The sequence below is a fragment of the Osmerus mordax genome, chromosome 10 (assembly GCF_038355195.1).
Source record: "Osmerus mordax isolate fOsmMor3 chromosome 10, fOsmMor3.pri, whole genome shotgun sequence".
In the NCBI taxonomy this organism is placed as follows: domain Eukaryota; kingdom Metazoa; phylum Chordata; class Actinopteri; order Osmeriformes; family Osmeridae; genus Osmerus; species Osmerus mordax.
The window spans coordinates 14,491,572-14,512,769 of NC_090059.1; the positions used below are offsets into that span (position 1 = coordinate 14,491,572).

General features: G+C 48.2%; 1 protein-coding gene across 1 annotated transcript; it reads left to right on the forward strand.

The window, feature by feature from the left end:
* The first annotated feature begins 47 nt into the window (after nucleotides 1-47).
* On the forward strand, nucleotides 48-21,139 carry LOC136950406 (leucine zipper putative tumor suppressor 2 homolog). Its single transcript, XM_067244734.1, has 5 exons — nucleotides 48-259; nucleotides 10,093-10,213; nucleotides 16,713-17,849; nucleotides 18,112-18,381; nucleotides 19,091-21,139. Exons 3-5 carry the CDS (start codon nucleotides 16,743-16,745, stop codon nucleotides 19,817-19,819), a joined length of 2,106 nt encoding a protein of 701 aa, XP_067100835.1. The 5' UTR covers nucleotides 48-259; nucleotides 10,093-10,213; nucleotides 16,713-16,742; the 3' UTR covers nucleotides 19,820-21,139.
* Nucleotides 21,140-21,198: the final 59 nt, after the last annotated feature.

Below are 21,198 nucleotides of genomic sequence, written 5' to 3' on the forward strand. Positions count from 1 at the left end.
TTTGTTCCACCATCAGTCTGCTCTTGGACTCGCTGAGTTTGAGACCACAGTAACGAACGGGCATATAAAAGCAGGAAGAGATAAAACAGAAAGCTAGCTAAGAGAAAAAGAATGCGCATTGAAGAAGTTTTTAAAGGAGTATATTATTTGTCAGAGGCTTGATATTAAATCGACAGAAAAACGCGTCCACGCAATATTTTCGAGAAGACTCGCAGAACTGTCCTGTCAACGTGGGCTGTCCCGTGTAGAAGCTTTCATGGTAAGTTTTTTGTTACTTTGTTGCTTCATGCCAATACTTTCACGACACAACGTATGTTGTGACATGTTAAGTTGCAGTGATTTTTTAAATTTCCTACGACGACTACTATTAATAAATAAGTTCCGTTTCAATGATACAGACGAAAAACAGCGTTGAGCAGATACATCCAGCGCTCAACAAAAACACAGGTGTGCATAATGTATTAGATTAGCTACACGAAGGAGACAAGACAGGCTCTGCGATCCTCTTATGAAAACTCATCTTATCAAAATATAGTCGTCTTAGTTTTTGTGCCTTTTATGCAGACGGAGATGAAAAAAACGTGGGCTAAAATCTGAGAGAAATCTGCTATAAGAACCATTTAACAAGACTACGTTATATCACCTCGGCAGAAATGACCCCTTCGATTTAAATTTTCAAAATTGTTACCCATATCTCGTGCAACACCAGAACTGACTGGTTAGTTGGATAGGCACAACATTTCCGCATGGCCATGTGGATACCTGGTGTTGTGAATGCTTAGTTGTCATCCTCTGCTTCCTCGAGACGTGTCCTCTTCAGGGTACCTATTTTCCTTCTTAGTGTTACTGCCCTCAATCTCTATCTTTATCTTATCTCAACTGAATGAGGGGTGTTGTACATTAGTGGGGTTTGAGAACTCCATATTGTTTGTGATGTATGCAATGTCCCATTCTTTCTCAACTTCTTTTCTGGCTTTGTGGGTGTGTTCGTGTGTGTCTATCAATCCCACCTTAAGGTTGGGTCTTCCTTTCTGGGTCTCATCTTTTATATTTTGTATAATATGTCTGAAATGTGTGATCGCAAACAGGTGTTGCTTTTATGAGCAGTCTGGCTTGATCTCTCTCTGACCCACTTCCTTCTAGCTGGCTCTTTAACAATCACGATGGGCTTGACTTAAACACATTCTGTCTTTGCTGAATTGCCAGCGAGAGTACATCTTTAAAACCTTCTGTCACACTCAAATCTATTTTCTAACTTCATTTCAGTGTCTCTAAATTCTGAAAGTGTGACTGTCTAAACACAATCTCTGGTTGAGGGGTTTTGACAGTGAGTCAGACTGAGACTGTTGGTTAAGATAAAATAACAGCAGGATCCTTTTTTGGAACAACATTCTCATGAGGGCTTGTTTATGTAATTACTTACTAAGCATGTCTACCATTTAGTGGGTGGCTGCCACTAAGATGGATCCTGTGTAAACAAAGACAGTCACTTGGGGAAATATGTTGTTGGCGTTCTAATTTCAACAAAGTCAAATGCTTACTCAGTCAAACTGGGGGTGTTTGGGGACTGTTGGAGGCCACATATTTGCATTCGTAATTTCTCAAGAGATCCAGGCAGGCACAGTGCTTTCCCCAAGTCTTTACTGAACTGCTGCCTAAGCTTTAGTAGGCCTACGGTGTTGGCACGTCCATAATTCTTATCAGCATGTTTAGTACAGCAACTGGGAGATAAAGTGATTTAGCTATCTGGATTTCTCTCTTTCCTCTTTCCCTCAAGTCAAACAAGTCTAGGGACAGACAAAATTGCTTCTTTTTTTTTTTTCAAGGTTTCCCATTTCTTCCTTCGTAACTTTGTTTTACATAAACAGGCCCTCCCTTCCTCTCTTTCTTTTTTCTCTCTTATTCTCGTCCACCACCCCATCCTTACCCTTGTCTAACATTAACCCATCAGCAGAATACTTTCATTGACAAGTCTGCTTTGTTGTGTGAGAGCCCCCCTGCCCTCCCTCTGCTTCCCCCCTGCCCTCCCTCTGCATCCCCCCTGCCCTCCCTCTGCATCCCCCCTGCCCTCCCTCTGCATCCCCCCTGCCCTCCCTCTGCATCCCCCCTGGCCCTCCCTCTGCATCCCCCCTGCCCTCCCTCTGCATCCCCCCTGCCCTCCCTCTGCATCCCCCCTGCCCTCCCTCTGCTTCCCCCCTGCCCTCCCTCTGCATCCCCCCTGCCCTCCCTCTGCATCCCCCCTGGCCCTCCCTCTGCATCCCCCCTGCCCTCCCTCTGCATCCCCCCTGCCCTCCCTCTGCATCCCCCCTGGCCCTCCCTCTGCATCCCCCCTGGCCCTCCCTCTGCATCCCCCCTGCCCTCCCTCTGCATCCCCCCTGCCCTCCCTCTGCATCCCCCCTGCCCTCCCTCTGCATCCCCCCTGGCCCTACCTCTGCATCCCCCCTGCCCTCCCTCTGCATCCCCCCTGCCCTCCCTCTGCATCCCCCCTGGCCCTCCCTCTGCATCCCCCCTGCCCTCCCTCTGCATCCCCCCTGCCCTCCCTCTGCATCCCCCCTGGCCCTCCCTCTGCACCCCCCCTGCCCCCCCTCTGCATCCCCCCTGGCCCTCCCTCTGCATCCCCCCTGCCCTCCTGGGAGGTAATCATCAACCTGCGTGCCTCCTAATTAATTATACCAACAATGTATTAACTGCTCTGACTTCAAGTACCGAAGGCAATTTTTGACTTAAATTTTGAAGCTTCTGTAATACTCCATTTAGACTAATAAAGTTTGTTTGGGTAACCTAACCATGCTTTGTATGTAGGGTTTCCTTATTAATCGCATAGTGTGTTTGTGTCTATCTGTGTGCATACTGTATGTGTAGTGCTTTGCTTTGTCATCTTGAGGAGTTTAATTCATCCCGTGTGCCAGTAAAACTATGGGACGGGGGAAAAAATAGGGGTTTCTGTAATTTTACCAGGCCTCATATTTTCAGATGGTGTGCATGGGTAAGTGATACTCAAGGTGCTCTGGGTTGTGTCTTTGAAAGACATCGAAACTGAAGGTCAAGTCCTTCTCCCATGGCATACGGAACAGGAGGCCCTGTCCTTCCAGAACAATCTATTTGAATTAACTTCATACGTCAATGCAATATCTTGAAAACGGCACGGGAGCAGTGTAAAAACAGGGAGAGTGAATGCTGTGTCATTGTATTTGTAGTGTTTTTTTTTTTAAAGAGACTCTTATGAGCTGATACTCCGTTCTGTGGGTTGCTTGTTTTAGTTCCCAAAATACACCCTCTGTTCCTCATTTTCCTGTAATTAGTAATGTTGTATAGCTTTCCACTCACTAAACCACAGTATGTTAAACAGCTTGAGACAACATCACTTTAGGGGAAACTGTTCATTTTGAAGTAGTCTGTGAAACGTTAGACGTTTTACAGGCAGGGAGTGGGCGGATCACAAAGGAGTTTATCATGCTGACGAGATCGGCACTTTAGGGAGGTTCTGACTAGAGAAGGATAATAAAGGTTTTTGCTGTGGCATGGCGAACTACCTCAGCGACCTGGAGGAGGCTCATTTACTGACAAAACACTGAGGACTGTGAGGTCTTCGCCTCTAAACCTCTCACCTACCTCTCATCTCACGTGTGTGTCTGTGTGTGCAGGCATTGTGTGTGTGTGTGTGTGTGTGTTGGTGTTTGACCTCGATGACCAACAAATGGGGCACATGAACAACAGAGTTGACATTCTCCATACTAAGCTGAGAGAACAGCTGGCCTGCACAGCTGCACAGGGGGACAGGAGGGGTTCGAGTCACCCTGGATCGCAGCCCCTGAGACGGGCTCAGCGCTCAACGTGTCACATCCTCTACTGTAGCTCTTAAAGTGGGGCCTCGTGGTTGGATGAACTGCTACTCTTGAGTGTGGACCTCGTTCAGGGTTGTTCTCAGTTGGAGAGAGAATGGAGGTGTGGTGACATGGCCTCCGAATGCTCTAAAGGCCTGTAGGGTACAAAGGGAGACTACTGTTGAAGGTCCTCTCACATTTGTCTTTATACCTGGCAGGTTGAAAGCAAAGGCCCATTTATCTGGTGAGGGGGACAGCTTTTACGTCCCCAACTGCCACATACTGTCAGCTCCTCCCTTGGCTGCCTGACTAATTGCCTCATTTTGATGCAAATGGACCATGGAACTCACAATACTCAGTGTCTATATTTAATATTTACCTTTCTGTCCTACTCCAGTTTTCTACCTATAACCTCTTACCTGTTCCACTGTCCCATTTAAAAAAAACCTAACTGTCAACACTGATGATGACGAACAAAACTAAAGACACTGTAGAGATGGGACATTTTTGCTGCCATTCTGCAGACATTGTCCAGACAGTCAGGTTTGAGCTGGTAGGATTACTTGGGCAGGTTGCAGGGGAGGGAGGCAAGGTTTTGTTATCTTTGGACTACCCCGGTCCCTGCCATCAGGTTCAAGCCTATCTTCTAATATTCCAGGTTATATCTCTAAATAAGGTGTAAGGAATGTTCTTTTTCAGAGAAGCTCAAGATCCACCACAGACCTTTTCTATATTGGGGGAAAACGTGATTGTTTTATTCACATCTTTAGATATTACATTTCTTGAAAATAAAGCAAAATGTTCCAAATTCTTGTTGAAAAGACTGTACTATTATTCCCCATCCATGTTGGTAGATAACTGGTGTCTGTAATGGCTGAAGTGGGCATAATGACTGGTGTGGGCATGGTGGGTGGTGTGGGCATGGTGGGTGGTGTGGGCATGGTGGATGGTGTGGGCATGGTGGGTGGCGTGGGAATGGTGGGTGGCGTGGGCATGGTGGGTGGCGTGGGAATGGTGGGTGGTGTGGGCATGGTGGGTGGTGTGGGCATGGTGGCTGGTGTGGGCATGGTGGCTGGTGTGGGCATCGTGGCTGGTGTGGGCATGGTGGCTGTTGTGGGCATGGTGGCTGGTGTGGGCATGGTGGCTGGTGTGGGCATGGTGGCTGGTGTGGGCATGGTGGCTGGTGTGGGCATGGTGGCTGGTGTGGGCATGGTGGCTGGTGTGGGCATGGTGGCTGGTGTGGGCATGGTGGCTGGTGTGGGCCAGCATCATCAGATCATCTTCATCTGCTGTTTTTCCCTTGACCTCTTGGTCTGAGGTTTTCTGCACTGTAATTGTGTACAGTGGAATGGAGGTATCAGGCTTGTGTAACTGGGACAAACCCTCCCTGAGGTTATTTGTTTGGTTATTTTTAAATACACTTCTTACTACGCAATGATTTCTGTCCTGAACAGCCCCCTGCTGAGGGAGAGAAACACACACTTACTCTCTCTCACTCTCTCTCACACACACACACACACACACACACACACACACACACACACACACACACACACACACAAACCTTCTCACATGCAGGCACACTTATGTACCCTCAAGAACAAACACCAACCATCGGACAGACATAGCAATAGTTGCTGACCACACCAGCACAAGTTGAGTTATTGAGTGTGATAGGTGAGTGGAAATAGTTTGGAGAGTCAGAAGGAGAGGCACAGGGTCTGAGGTGGTGGCGGGCAACTTGGGGGGGGCAGACGTGTCATACCATTGCATAACGGCTTATGCTGAGGTGAACTGGGTCTGAAGTAATTAGTCTGGAGAGCTGTTCTGCTTGCTCCGCTGCCTCACAGCAAGCTCCAGTGCCACGCTGGGAATGAGGGTGGGATGGAGGCAGACATGGGGGCTTTCGCTCCTGCCTACCGCCCCTGTATTCTTCTAATCTCTCTGTTCTTTCTTCCTCTCCCTCAGATGTGTAGAGGAAGGGGTGCGATGCATTCCACCGTGTTTCCTCTCTCCTCACCCACTCTCACTGGGGAGAGTGGACTAGGGTGGAAATGAATGTAATTTTGTTCAGTGTGCTTTCTGGGAGAAGGGAAATGGTTGAGGTTTGGCTTGACTCGTGGTAAATGAGGATCTCTGAAAAAATAAACAAAGATTGGGAGTGTTTTTGGCAGTGTGTTGCTTGCCTCTTGTAGGCCTTCCTGTGGTATGCCTTGGGTGTCTTCACAGCAGTTGATACCTTATGGTCAAAACAACATTGTATTCAGTAAACACATACTCACCTGTAAAACAGAATGACACGTTCATTTAACATTCTAAGAGCGCTGTCTTGCCTTCGGAACACTTTTTATCATTCATGCTCATGAACTGCTGTTTCATCACTTCCTCATCGCCTCTCCTTGGCCTTTGTTCAGGGTGTGGTCTCATCACTCTGTGGTCGGCTGGCTTGGCCTTGGCACGGAGCAGTAGAATAATAAACCAGTGAGTGGAGGGTGGGGGGGGGGGGGCGGGGGGGGGGGGGGGGGGGATGGGGGTGCAGGCAGTGTTTAGATACACAGGAAGTGGGCCACCGCCCTGCCCTGTAGTAGACCACTAGGAGAAGGCAAGCATACTGTAGACAACCCCCCCCCCATTCATTAAATGACCTTTGCTGTATTCAGATGAATATTTTTATACTAATAGGTATTCTGACCCAGATTAAGGGATAACTGCTTTAGACCTGTGTGTGTTTGCTGTTTGAACTATATAGCTTAATTTGCTGCGTAGTTTGCAGCAGAGCCTTAGAGTTGAGAACTCACTGGGTTCAATCCTGTATTTTGGGGCGAATCTGTGTGGATATTGCTGCCCTTCCCGCCTGCAGATTATGGCACTTAATCTCTGTCCTCACTGTTTTTTTTCCTCCTCTCCTCTTCTGAACTCTAAGCTGTCAGTCAACAGTCAGTGTCTGTTTTTAGAAGATGTTAACATCTGGGTTTGGACTCTTGGTTCATCTGGAGAGAAAACATTGTGGATGTTTTCTCTCATACACATACAAATGGGAGTCAGATGGCTGAGCGGTTAGGGAATCGGAATCGGACTAGTAATCAGAAGGTTGCAGGTTCGATTCCTGGCCGTGCGAATTGACGTTGTGTCATTGGGCAAGGCACCCTTCACCCTACTTGCCTCGGGGGAATGTCCCTGTACTTACTGTAAGTCGCTCTGCATAAGAGCTTCTGCTAAATGACTAAATGTAAATGTAAATCCACGAAATATCATCATCCAGCTAGGTTTGCATCCAATCTATTTGATTGCTGGTTTGCACAAAATACATTAACTTTGAAGTAGGGGATTAGGTATCTGACCTAGACTGGAATGATTCTACATTGAGAAGTGTCCTTCCACTTCAATTAAATATGCCCCTCAGCATGGTCGCACTTCCTGGGGTGCTCCTAGGCGGGATTTAACCTGGCAACATGTGGCAGGTTCATTCAGGTCTATCTTCTGGGTTACAGCTTCCTTCTGGCATACCCCTCACTCATAATGACCAGTATGGCATGCCTCTCTCCACGAAACGTGCTTATTAGAATAAGGCCCGGTGCAGTCTCTTCATGCTTATGCAAACAGTGTCTTATCATCTGCTGTCAGTGTTGCAGAGGTTGTTCTCTATTTGATATGCATATTGATTGTGGTGCTCTGCATGGGTTTACAAGGGAACAACAGTCTGTGATACTCTTTGTGCGCCTCCCTCTGAGATTTCCATTTTGACTCAAATCCTCCTTTCATATAAGTCAGAAACTGAAGCTGCAAGTCATGTTTTATTTATGCTTTGTACAATGTAAGTCAGTAGGGGGTTGGAGAGAGAAGGGCCGAGACAGAGGGGGAGAGATGAAGAGGGAGAGACAGAGGGGGAGAGATGAAGAGGGAGAGACAGAGGGGGAGAGATGAAGAGGGAGAGACGGAGGGGGAGAGATGAAGAGGGAGAGACAGAGGGGGAGAGATGAAGAGGGAGAGACAGAGGGGGAGAGATGAAGAGGGAGAGACAGAGGGGGAGAGATGAAGAGGGAGAGACAGAGGGGGAGAGATGAAGAGGGAGAGACAGAGGGGGAGAGATGAAGAGGGAGAGACAGAGGGGGAGAGATGAAGAGGGAGAGACAGAGGGGCAGAGATGAAGAGGGAGAGACAGAGGGGGAGAGATGAAAAGGGAGAGACAGAGGGGGAGAGATGAAGAGGGAGAGACAGAGGGGCAGAGATGAAGAGGGAGAGACAGACTGAACTGTTTGTTTGCGACAAAACAAAGCTGCCCATTCACACTAAATGACAATTTGATTCTGCGTTAAAGCAATGGCTTTGTGGTTGAACTAGTAAAACATAGTTATATCATCGTTTTCTCCTTTTTAGCCACAACCAGCTGCTCATGGTTCGCTTGGTCAGTTGGTTGGTTGGTCCCAAAGCATTTCCCCACCCTTTGATACATGTGCAGCTATTGTGAATTTGAGCTTGTTTGATCACATCCTCTTATGCCTAGTCCACCTACCTCAATAACATGATGTAATAATACATCATTGAATGTTTTATAATGTTCCCTACGTTTACCGCCTCCTTCCTTTATCCTCTCACTCCCCGCTCGTTCCATCTGTTCCTTCATGTCCTCCTGCTCCTCACCTCGTCCTCCCTCCCTCCACCCCACCCCTCCTCCCCCCCCCCCCCTTCTCTCTCTGTCTCACACACACACACACTGTCTGCATCGTGTTTGATCCCTTTCTGGCAGCTGGCAGGGCAATTAATGAGGATTACATCCATTGATGCAGAGGTGAGAGAAGTGGCCCCGCCCCCTTGCTAAGCACCTGTTTAAAATCTGTGGACCAGTCATAGTCCTAAAGCATCCAGGCATTAAATTCTTCCCATGAACCCAATGTCGTACAGCAACACATCTGCATGTCTTGAACAATTGGTTCTCCGTTTCCAACATGCTGGTGCAGCCATGTTGTCCAATAAGGTTGAGCTTAGCCACAGTGTGATGTTTATGAAGCCATGTTTGGATTGAGCTAGGTCATGTGTGGGAAGCCACAATCCCTTTAGGCCTTCTATCTGTTATCAGAAGCTCATCTTAACGGACACTCAATAGGTACAAAAACGGTTTCAATATCCCCAGGCTTCATGTAAAAAAATGAATATTTAGCAAACAGCCCTGATCCAGGATGTGCATTAACCAGTTAGCAACTTCCAACCGTCTGTAATTATTGGTTCTGGTTCACCACAGGTCACCCTCAAGACTAGCCCACAGTCTACTGTACTGTGCCAAGCCAGCTCCAGTGCTGCCTAGACTGGGATAGGAAGCCTGGTTTGTGGGTATAATCACAGAGGGATGCAGTCTGGCTGCTTGAATGTGGCCCTAGTGGGGTAGAAATTTGACACCAGGACACATTGAAGCCAATTGAGTTACAGTGGCTCAGCTCTGTAAAATGTGTGTGTGTAATTGAGTTAGTCTGTGAAGAGGGGATGGACAGATTGTACACTGAAAATGAGCTTGGGGGAGGAGAAAGTCAAATGTGCGTGTAGAATTTGAGTGAGGTCGGGGGCATTGGTTTGGGTTCACATAGACAACACCAGAGTCCCACGTGCTTGTTTTAGTATGTGGTTATTTTTTTTATGGGTAGAACTACCAATGTGAAGAATGGATTTTGCCTCACTTTTTCTCAACTTGTGTACTGTCAAAACGTTTCGTAGATGAAAAATGGTGAAAGCACCATAATGTGAGGTGAGTGGAGGTCTAGTCGTGTTTCCCTCTCCCCAGAGGATGGCGCTGTGTTTCTCACCTGGAGGGTTGCAGGGACAGTCCCAGAGGCTGCTGGGAGACAGCCTGTGGCTTGCTGGGAGTCTGACATGCTTTATTACCAGCGATGGCAACAAGAGGCTTTATTTTCCCTGAGAATTCTGTTGCTGCCCAGCTAGTCTAGAGTTTCTCCCTAATTCTGGTAATTGAAGCCAAACAAAAGATGAGGGGCCGGTTAAGAGATGACGCGTGAACATTGTCCTGGGGGTGAAAGGTGAAGTATTCAATTGTAGATGGTAAATGAATGAAATGTGCTTGGAATGTTGGGCCGAGGGAACACTTGAGTTCATGTGGATTTTCCCTTTTTTCACATTCTGTCTTTGTGAGTCCGACGTTCCTCCCTCAACAACACTGTAAAGTTATTAGGGTCACCTCTGGTTGTCCAGCTTGGAATCGTAGTAGTCACATCAGTGTAAAGTCCAGGTTTAACACATGTTCCCTTGGTTCTGTCTACAGCCCAGGAGCAGTGAGAGAGTGGAGCCCCAGCAGTGGCAGTGAGTCCCTGGGATGCACGGCCGACCAGTTCCCCCTGCTTCTCTCAGGCCTCCAGAAGCCCTAAACAGGGTGCCAGTGAGAGGTGAGCTCGGCTGGGGAAAACTATGGTTCTGATCAGAGCACTACTGTACCACTCACATGTACCTGAAATTGGGTCAGGGAGCTTTCTGGAACTTCCTTCATCCAATACTGAAGTAAGACTGTGAAAACATGATCATCAAATTACTGGCTGGATTCCCTGTCACAATGTTGTAATTTCCTTCCCAGCTGCTTTAAATTGTGTCCAATAATCAAATCCAATCCAAGCCTAACCAATGGCCCCGGACTGTATGTGTATAGTCATACTGCGATAGACAACATTCTTCCGTTACACATTCACTTCAGTGAGGTTGTTGACACATTCCTGCTGAGTGGGGTGAGTGTAAAGGGAGTTGGCTAGCCACAGATCTTAATCACAAATGGGATTTTGCATTAATGCTGAAGCTGGAGAGACCCAACTCTAATCTCCTTGGCACATTATACAGCTAGATTATGTGTGGGTGAGATAAGCCCCTGCCAAATCAATACTACCCTTTCCTGTGAATTTGTCATTATTTTACCAGGAAAAGTTATTTTCACCCCGTGAAGACTTTTGACCGATTGCTGCGGGCAGATCGTTGAAAATGCCAAACGTTTAGTGTCTGTGTGGCTTTATTTGTCGCTGCGTATTTGGACTGACTGGTGCCATTGAGGATTTCGGGCGAGAGAAGGAGGGCGAGGGCTGGAGCCAGTTTTAGCTGCAGTGCTCAATGGGACTGACGTCCCCAAGCAGTGGGAGCCAGGACACTGATGGATGGCCCAGCTTTCTGTCTGCCACAGACACAAGCCCTTGTTACGAAAACATAAAATGTCCATATATATACTCTCGATATACCATATGTATGTATTTTGATATAAACTAGTGTTATGGTGTTTGGGTTTGTCCGCAATGATACCCTGAACCTCGTCTACAGAGATGTGTCAATCTGAATTGTGTTATTAGTTGAACCAGCATTTCCTCTGATTACTGGCCTTGTCGAGGTTACTCTAGAGGGAGGGAACCCAAGCTAATGGCTCTATACTTTTCTACCTTGTAAATCAACGGTGGTCCTCATTCCTAAAGGGCTGAGTCATAGTATAGGTCCCCCCCTTTGGCTCATAAAGAGCCTGTGTAGATGGTGGCAACATCACTGTGATTTGTTGCCTGCCTCTTTTCTGTGAGTGCCACTGCTGGTGGCCTTGACCGTGTGATTGATAGTGTTTGTCACAGGGACACTGTGTGTGTGTGTGTTTCATCTGGTGGTGGGAGGGTTCTCCTGCTAACCATAGAGCTTCTTCTTTTATAATAGAACCCATTCTCAGTAGTGTCACCTTGAACTTCCTCAGTTTCCCTGTTTTCTGCTTATAAACAGCACTACTATTTCCACACCTATCTGCTCTACCTGAAGGACAAACTAAACACTGGCTAGTGTGACCCAATTGTTAGACCTGAGAGGGAATAGAGAAAGAGAGGGAGAGCGTGTGTGTGTTCTGTAGCCTACTTCCCTTACCCTACTTTGCTTCCCTCCATGATGATGCTGAGCTCTGATTGAACATCTTTTTTTCATTTATTGTGGCCAGATGGTGGATTTACAGGTCAAAGCTGAGGCTGGATGCTGCGGTGGTCATTGGAGGATACTTCTCTCCTGGAGACTGACAGGCTGGGAACAGGACCTGGCTGGGAAGTAGTTGTCAGGATTTAACACATCCAGGATATCACTGTCTGCTGAGGCTTCATTAAGCAGCTGTAACACATTCAGTCGCTGATTGAAGTATGAACCCTTGCTGGGTCCTCTAGAATCTAGATCCTACTTTCTCTCCCATCCAGCCTAACGGCCTGAATGACTGGGACTTTTGGTAGAACCTAATCACTATTATATACAGACAGCCCGTCGGCTAAAGATCTGCTCACATGCTGAATAGTCTTGAAATGTTTATGTATTTGTTAATCTTAATCTGATGGCCATTTTTTCTTCTCTCTCTCTCTCTCTCTCTCTCTCTCTCTCTCTCTCTCTCTCTCTCTCTCTCTCTCTCTCTCTCTCTCTCTCTCTCTCTCTCTCTCTCTCTCTCTCTCTCTCTCTCTCTCTCTCTCTCTCTGCGTGACAAAGGTATTGAACTGCACTAACCTGTGGTGCGTAGTCGTGTTTGTTCAAAGGAAAGAGTGGGGGAGGTAGTAAAAAGAGAGAGCAGAGTGGGAAAAGGGGAGGTGTGGGTGAGTATACTTGAGAGAGGGAGGGCTCTCCTCAACCTTGTTAGGGGGAGGAGCAAAAGAGAGGAAGGGGAGGAGAGTGGTCTCCCATTCACGTTGGCGGTATTTGGCTTGATAGCATGAGCTGTGTATGGAGAGAAGTTTCCCTGAGGAGGTTGAAGGTAGTCACTCCACCGGCTAAACGTGTGGGAGAACAGAGCACAGGGAGAATCTTTGTGACTAAACTGGGACAAGAGGACTTTCAGCTGGACAAGAGGAGGCCCAGAACACACAGCAATGCAGGGGTCATCTGAGGGTATGTGAGGAACTGTCGAATGAGGGTGGGGGTGACGGGTCCATGGGTGAGAGGAAAGAAACATTTTGGATGTGATTGGGATACGAGTGGCAGAGGGTCTATGAGAGAAATTCTACAAGGTTGTAAACATTTTCAAGTCTTCTTTTTACAGAATGTTGTTTTTTGTTAGTGAATTCCAGCAATCAGAGTTACTGAAAAGAAGACTGCAGCAATGTAAAGCATGTGAATCAGAAACAGCCTTCGTTCTGTCTTCTATAGCTGATTGCAGCTCTCCCTCCCTCTCTTTCCCTCCCTCTGTCTCTCTCTCTCCCTCTCTCTCTGCTCACTAAAACAAAGACAGTGACAGGCAGAGGAAAGTTCTCCAGGAATGTTTGTGAGAGAAGCGAGGCCTTTTCTCTCTTTCACTGCAACCATCATTGTCCCAGAGCTGCCTCCAATGTACCATTCACTCGCAACTCAGACTGAAAGGCGTGCATGTGTATACAGGCCTAAACATAGACAAGTTTATATGAGAAAATACACGTTTGGCTTTCTGGGGCTATTTATTTGTAGGTTTGTCGTTTTGGGATAATACAGAATGAGCACACGAGGAATGACAGGTTGTTTGGCTTTGACAAGGTAACAGATTTTTTGTGTCACAGCTATTTAGTATAACAAGGTCTATGCTCATTGAAAGGTAGGTTGCCCATGAAACCAAAATAGCACTGTCACACTTTTCTGCTGTGTTCTACTTTCAGTGTTGGACTCTCACAAACGAGAGGGATAGGAAGCCGTGGAGATGGGGAGGGGGAGGAGGGAGATCGAGGGGTTTGGGGAGTGAGAGCCTGGGAGAGTGTGTGTGTGTGTGTGTGTGTGTGGAGGAGGGGATTTCCAGACTGTTTGTCCCCAGTCTCTCATGCATGCACGGCCTCTGCTCTGCCCCTCTGCCCCACAGGAGTCACAGGAGGTGCTGCTCCCGGCGCCTCACCATCAAACCAGACCCGGTAAAACACTGCAGTCCTGTTTACCGGCCCTGACACATCCCCTTATGTGGGTTGTATTTTTAGCCCCCAACCCCTGTGGCTGTGTGAGTGTGTATGTGAGTGTGTATGGGTGCCAGGGCAGCAGTGGCACAAAGAGGGATTTATGGCAAGCTCCCGGTTTGTCTCAAAGCATGTTTTTGTGACGTTGAGCTACACATGCAAAAGGCCAGCGAGCTATACTGTAGGTAGGTGTGTGTGTGTGTGTGTGCCCAAAACATCCATACGTCATATTGCGTCTTGTCCTGCTGTGGCGCTTCATGTACAGGCTGATGAAATGGGACCATGTCAGGATGTTTCATGGCAGATTACTATTCAGACAAACAGGTTACGTAAGTGGCTCAGCCTAATGAATATGCAGTTGTGTGGCCGCTGTCTGGCAGCCTGTGATAGCTGCACCTGGCAACGGTCCAGGGCTGAAACGTAGATTTGACCATGAAACAAGATCTTCAAATAACACATCTGTTTCATAACTCTCCCTGATGTGCAGACTTCTCCTATGGACTGCATCGCTGTGTCTGCTCTGACTGGCTCCCCAGCACTGTTTCACTGCCCATTTCCTTGTCATGTGGCAAATGGCAAGGTCGGAAATAACCAGGGGCTTAGGGCAAAAATGCTCCTTAAAAAATTGTTCATACTCCAAGGTGAAACTTGAGGAACCTGGTGGCACCTGTTAAAGCATGGTGGACTGGAGCCCTTCCAACCCACCAGTGTTATTCGGTTAGACCCTCCTCTGCCCACTTAAGGCTGAGCCTTCATTAGCCTGCACGGCAGCAAATTCCTCCTGATGGGGGAGTGACTGTCTGCACCACTAAAGAGCATAAGACCTACAAGAGCTTTCCCAGACAAAAACAATGTGGCTTTTCACATACCTTCACAGCCACAGTCATCCCAGGGTGAATATACTTTCATGTAACTCCACAATCACCCACATAGTTCAACTTTAGGCCTCAAGAGTTGACTCAATCCTTATTATTTAATTACTTTAGCACAATGACCTAAGAAAAGAAACCAGGATGTTTTCCTTTGTACCATGAAAGCCATAATGCCAAGTCGGAGTACACCAGACGTGTTCTAGGTACCACATTTGTCTTGTGTTCCCCTCTGAAACCAGAGGCTTTGAGATGCTAAGGAGGGAGGTCTCTGTTTCTGTGATAGTTCTCTGCTCCACTCCCGCTCCGAGGCCCTTCTCTTCCTGCCCGTGCTATGGTCCCCCATCACCACGGCAACCCCGACAAACAAAAAGGGGGACATGTGGAGTCGGGAGGGGCCATTGAAGCTGTCTAAGAGACTGCACAGTCTCTCTGTCCAGGCTCAGCCCGTTCGCTAGGATTACGGTTTCAACTCTTATCAGGGAAGACAACTGGGCCCCACACTGGTATCATTGGTCTGAGGAATGCATGGAAAATACGTTTTAAACACTCCGTCAGGGGGTTTAGGTTAAGGTTTAGATAAACATAAGAGTTCAACCATGTCAAGAAAGAGGCCTTGAAATGTGTTTGGTAATATCAGTACCGTATTATAAGAAAGGTCTGTATAGTTCTCATTTGTCGGGTAGAAAGGGCAGCAGGCCTAGTCAGTCTCTACGCTCATTTAATTTTGAAATGATTAACCGGATTAAACATGGCCATGGATTCGTTGGTCTTTTCAGCATGGAGAATCCCTTTAGATGCACCCAACAGGCATGCTCAAACTGGGCCGTGGAGAATTCCACTTCCTAACTGGCTTTGTGTGCACTGGGGTTAATTTGCCTATTTTAGATTTTATACAATGCTGCCCCCCCCCCAAAAAAAAAGGTTTGTATGATTGCATGTAGTTGTACATCTCTTTCATTCTTTTTACTTCAGTTATTATCCCATAAGTACAATATGGATCCTACTGCTGTCTTTGCTAATTAAAGTATCCTAATCACAGTTAAACCTTAGTAGTGGCTGTTCCTCTTGGCACCACGGTGCTTTTGGACAGAGCCAGGGGCAGCTGGTGCCTGACTGGCTGACGGACACACCACACACTCCCATTATTCACTGGCCTTGCCAAAACCCTCGACAGTCATTTATCTATGTGTGTGTGTGTGTGTGTAGGAGGGTGTGTGTGTGTGGGGGAGGATGCTTGAGTATACGTGTCTTTGACACAAAAAAAAAAGGAAGTATCCTTGATGGATGTCCTCTGTGTCCAGACATTTTCAGTCCAGTTTAATCAGTGTGGTTAGGCAGGCCTTGGTGCACACGGCTTTGAGACAGAATGTGAAACAGGACACACCTGTGGCTAAAACCTCCTCACAGCTCCGTCGCTGACTGTGTTAACCACACACAGCTGGCTACCTGCTTAATGTCCTGCCAGCATCAACTAGCTGTGACCCCATCATCCTACATCCTGTCTGCCATTGTTCTTCTCTCACCACCACACGGTGTACCATGGGACAAATTGATGTCACAGCCAGTCGCTGTGGCCCACTAAAATCAGTTTGTGTGTATGTCAATGCTTGCGTACCTTGACACTGAGCTGTCTTGTTACACAAAGCATACTTCTTACCAGACCATACAGTCCAACACATTAAAACGCATTTAAGCCAAACTTTTACTTAAATATATACCGTGTTAGCTGCAGCTGTGTTTGATAAGATGTGAGGAAACAGTGCCCTTTGTTACTGTCAGGAGAGAAGCCAGCATGTCAGGGACCATTTTACATTTCCCAGATGAAAAGAGGCCCCTTTTCTTCCCCGGCTCAGGCTTTATAGGCTGGAAGCTTGAAGTTCTGTTTGTGCTGCATGAATGGGCTCTGTGAATGACTGTGAACCCAGTGTGTGTGTGGGCCCGCATGGTACCGTATCATTTGTGTATCATCTACTTGAATTATCGATGATCAAGCGTGAAAGTCTCTCTTTCGTCTCTGGGTGGCCATCGTGATTTATTGTCCAGCTGTATGTTTCGATAAAGTTTGAATTTGACAGTTTTGAACCCTGCCAATGACCATGAGCCTTGTATGTCCCTGTCTCTTCCAGAGTGCGAGGCACCACTGATCAGCTGCTACTATGGCCCTGGTTCAGGCTCCGCCCGTCTCCTCTGCTGAGCACCACACCCCCAGCCGCAGCGGGGCCCGCAGTCGCCACCCCTCCGGCCCCCACTCTCCCCCCGCTGCGCACCCCTCCTCCCTGGACGCCATGGGCTCGGTCAGCAGCCTCATCGCCACCCGCCCCACCTACCAGGACCACCACAGCCGGCCTGCTGCAGAGCTGGGCGCCAGATTCCGACGACAGACCCCCGGGGTTTCCAGCCTGGACGCCGACACATGCCAGGACTCCCTGCTCCGCTGCCTGACCCCGCCCAGCAAGAAGCAGAGCACGGCCGTCTCCGGGAAAGTCCTGCAGAAGGATGGAGGGAACGGGAACTACACCTACCTGAATGTGGACTATGTCGGGGACTGGAATGACAACCACGTGGCATCCGGTAGTCCTGGGAGTGACACAGAGGAGGCCAGGGAGGGCCAGGGTCTGAACGGGAACATGGGCGGACCCCCTCCCAAGCTGGTACCTGTGTCTGGGAAACTGGAGAGGCACATGGAGAAAACCATCATCCGGCCCACCGCCTTCAAACCCGTCGTTCCTAAAAGCCGCAACTCTATGCAGTACCTCTCCCCTCGCCATGGGCACAGCCTGTCGGAGAGCCAGAGCAATCTAAACCTGTTGAGCCCCACCCACAGGGAGTCTCCTTCCTGTTCTGACAAACGGAACTCTTACGGCGGCGCCCGCAACGGAGGAAGCAACCAATCCTGTTCCTTGTCCGACTCTGGACGCAACTCTCTGTCCAGCCTGCCCCCCTACAGCAGCACTGGGTACAGTCTGGCCCAAGGAGAGGCCCCCGGGGGGCACCTGGAGCCAATGAAGACCGCCCCTGTGAACGGACATGGACACTCCAACTCAGACAGCGGCCGCTCCTCCTCCAGTAAAAGCACGGGCTCCGGGTCGCTGAGCGGGCGAGGGCAGCCCCTCTCAGACAGTGGGTCTAGCGGGCGCTCCCCTGTCGCAGTGGAGGGCTACGAGGGCGTGGTGAGAGACCTGGAGGACAAGCTGAGGGAGAGAGAAGTGGAGCTCCAGCAGCTCCGGGAAAACCTGGACGAGAACGAGGTGGCCATCTGCCAGGTTAGTGTGGGGCTCTGTTAGCGAGAGGTGGATATCTGCCAGGTTAGTGTGGGTCTCTGTTAGCGAGAGGTGGATATCTGCCAGGTTAGTGTGGGGCTCTGTTAGCGAGAGGTGGATATCTGCCAGGTTAGTGTGGGGCTCTGTTAGCGAGAGGTTTGAGAGCTACAGACCAATGTTATCATTTCATGATCATATAAAAAGAAAAAAAAACCCTCTTCATCCAAAATTGGGCCATGAGATTTTTGTTCTGTAACCCCCCCAGGTTTACGACGAGAAGCAGAAGCGCTTCGAGCTGGAGTTGGAGGAGCTGCGTCAGGGCTGCGCCACCCGGATGCAGACGGCCTCCCAGAAGGCCCAGCGAGCCCAGCAGGTGCTGCAACTGCAGGTCTTCCAGCTGCAGCAGGAGAAGAAGAAGCTGCAGGAGGACTTTGCCCAGCTGCTGCAGGAGAGGGAGCAGCTGGAGGAGCGCTGCACCTCCTACGAGCACGAGAAGATCCAGCTGGGGCCACGCCTCGAGGAGACCAAGTGGGAGGTGACAAACCGGTGGTGACACCACACCTGGACCTTTCATGGGAAATATCTGTCTCTCTCTATCTCTCTCTATCTCTCTCTATCTCTCTCCGTGTCCCTCTCTCTCTCTGTATCTCTCTCACTCTAACTACATAGATAGGGATTGAGGTACATCAAGTGAGGACATTCTAGTCAATGACTCAATGGTGTATTGAGTTATTTTTTATTTTAAGCAGTGCATAGTCAACAGCTAATAGCTGGTGTTGACTAATAGTCCCCATAAAACTGACAGGCAATTAAAAAGGCTGTTGTTTGTACAAAGGCAGGGAGGACAAGGGCCCAGTAAAGCACGTATTTTCTCTCAGCACGATTCTGCCCAGGGCATGGCACTAACTAGCAAGAGGCAGGAACTGAATGGCACATCCATCAATCACATGGAACTATGTAACGAGTTGGCTGTCTGCCTTTCACTTTAATGTTCTGACGGCAATCAATAGCAAAATGTATCTTGTTACCATTTCAGGAAAAAAAGGCTTTGTTTTTCCCTCAATGGGGTAATTCACAGCATTGTACAAACCAGGAACCTAAGAAGGTTGTAAACTGAAAGTAATACTCGTGTCTTACGCATTCCCTTGGCTTTCTGACATTCCCCTGTTCTTATGTCACTGCGGGGCGTTGCCTTGTCATACGCGATCATGTGACCTGATCCTGATGACGTATCCCCCCTCCAGGTGTGTCAGAAGTCTGGGGAGATCTCCCTGCTGAAGCAGCAGCTGAAGGACGTCCAGGGGGAGCTGGCCCAGCGTGTGGGGGAGATCGTGTCCCTGCGGGGCCAGCTGAGAGAGACCCGGGGTGAGGCCACCAACAACCAGGCCCTGCTGCAAGAGGCCACCTCCACCAGCCGCACGCGCACCCTGGAGCTGGAGGTCTGCGAGAACGAGCTGCAGCGCCGCAAGAGCGAGGCCGAGCTGCTCCGCGAGAAGCTGTGTCGTCTGGAGGAGGAGACCTCCCGCCTCCGCGACGCCCTGGCCAATCAGGGCCAAGGCCTCGCCCACCACAGCAACAGGCATTGCCAGGTCTTCCACGAGGGGGAGGAGCAGATGCTAGCCTACGAGAGCGACGAGGCCAAGGCCCAGCGTCAAGGCAACAGCGATGCCCTGCAGAACATGCGGCTGCAGCTGGAGAGGCTGAGGGGGGAGCTGGCGTTGGAGCGTCAGCGAGGGGAGGAGCAAGCGGGGAGCTTCGAGGATGAGCGCCGGGTGTGGCAAGACGAGAAGGAGAAGGTGATCCACTACCAGAAGCAGCTGCAGCAGAACTACGTGCAGATGTACCGCCGGAACCGGGAGCTGGAGCGCGCCCTTCGGGAACTGAGTCAAGAACTGGAGACCAGGGATGAGCTTGACGAGCAGGAGGAGGGCAACGAGATCAACTTTGATGAGATTGCTGCCACTGAGATCTAACCTACTATCATCCACTCCCTGTCTGTCTGTCTGCCACGTGTCTCATCCCCAGGGAGACCCTACTCTATAGGAAGCCTGTGGCCTCTATAAGGCGTTAGTAGGTCACCTCAGAATCCAGTGTTTCACCACAGCACATAGAGGTTATCTATTTCACCAATCAGCTCCCTGTACCATGGTTGAGTTCTTCTAGACTCTTCTGACTGTTTTAGCTAATTGCAGTAAAGTCAGCATGTAACTTCTAAACATTGAGATCATGCTGTTGGAAAGGACTGCAGTGATGAGGAAAGAACATGTGAAGGGTGATGTACAACATTGAAGGAAATAAATCCTGAAGAGCTTTTCATAAAATGACTCATAGTAAAGTACATCATGTAAATCATCGTGTAAACACATTTACTCCCAAGGAATTTGTATTTTCGTATTCACTGTGGGTGGTCTTCAACTCTTGACAGGTCTAGCCTGACAATGTTAGTAAGTCTTTTGGCTTGTCATTCTTAAGTATACCAGGTTATTTGGCAAAGAAGGAAAATGCTTTAACGTTACCAAATGTGTCCTCCTTCCACGTGACAGATTTGTGTACACAGCCTATGTCGTCCTATATAGACTGTATGTACAGAAAAACAAACTGTAAATTCATGGCAAGGAAAAATGTGACTAAAGCAAACCCAGGAATGCTGGCTGTCTGGATTGTTAGTATTAGATGTAATTTGAGGAATCTCATCCACCGAGAAAGAACATCCTAAAGATCAGTCTGTTGTCGGGTTTCATTAAACGTTCTCATGCTGCCCTATGCCATGGAGAAATGTTTCTTGTGAAAAGACAGAAAGAACATGCACTGAGTGAGGATGTTTTTTTTGTTTTTTTAGAAAGTTTCAAAGTTTGGGGCAAGACACGACTGTTACAGTAATGTTTCTCTTCATCAATTTCACATGGCATTAACAGTTCTGTGACATCTGTAAAAAAAATAAAAAAAAACAGTATAAAAAGGTGCACTCATTTGCAAGAGAAAGAAGACACTTTATGTTCCCTGTTGTTGTTAATGGACTTCATTGTTGAGATATCCAATACTGAAATAAGTTTCATTATTATCTATTTCAAGAAAATCAGAGCCACTGTGAATAGACCAAAGCAATGCCACAGATTTGTTCCTATTCGTTCCTACAGTGAAATGTTTGCGTATTGGTGTGCAAGTGTGAATGCTATTCATGGTTCTATATTATAATTTTTTAATCCACAGTATTTGTATGAAGACATTAAATGTATATTTTCATGCTGTACATTTATTGTACCAACTGACTGTTTTTAATAAAACATGAAATGTTAAAGAATCAATTGCTCTTTATTTAGTTTAATCAGATACACACTGTCTTTGCAATTTA

What these genes read in the sequence shown, in the direction of transcription:
- LOC136950406 (XM_067244734.1), top strand. Translation starts at nt 16,743, where the DNA reads ATGGCCCTGGTTCAGGCTCCGCCCGTCTCCTCTGCTGAGCACCACACC. An exon ending in ACGAGGTGGCCATCTGCCAG is followed by an intron (nt 17,850 to 18,111) that starts GTTAGTGTGGGG and finishes TAACCCCCCCAG; the next exon opens with GTTTACGACGAGAAGCAGAA. An exon ending in TCGAGGAGACCAAGTGGGAG is followed by an intron (nt 18,382 to 19,090) that starts GTGACAAACCGG and finishes TCCCCCCTCCAG; the next exon opens with GTGTGTCAGAAGTCTGGGGA.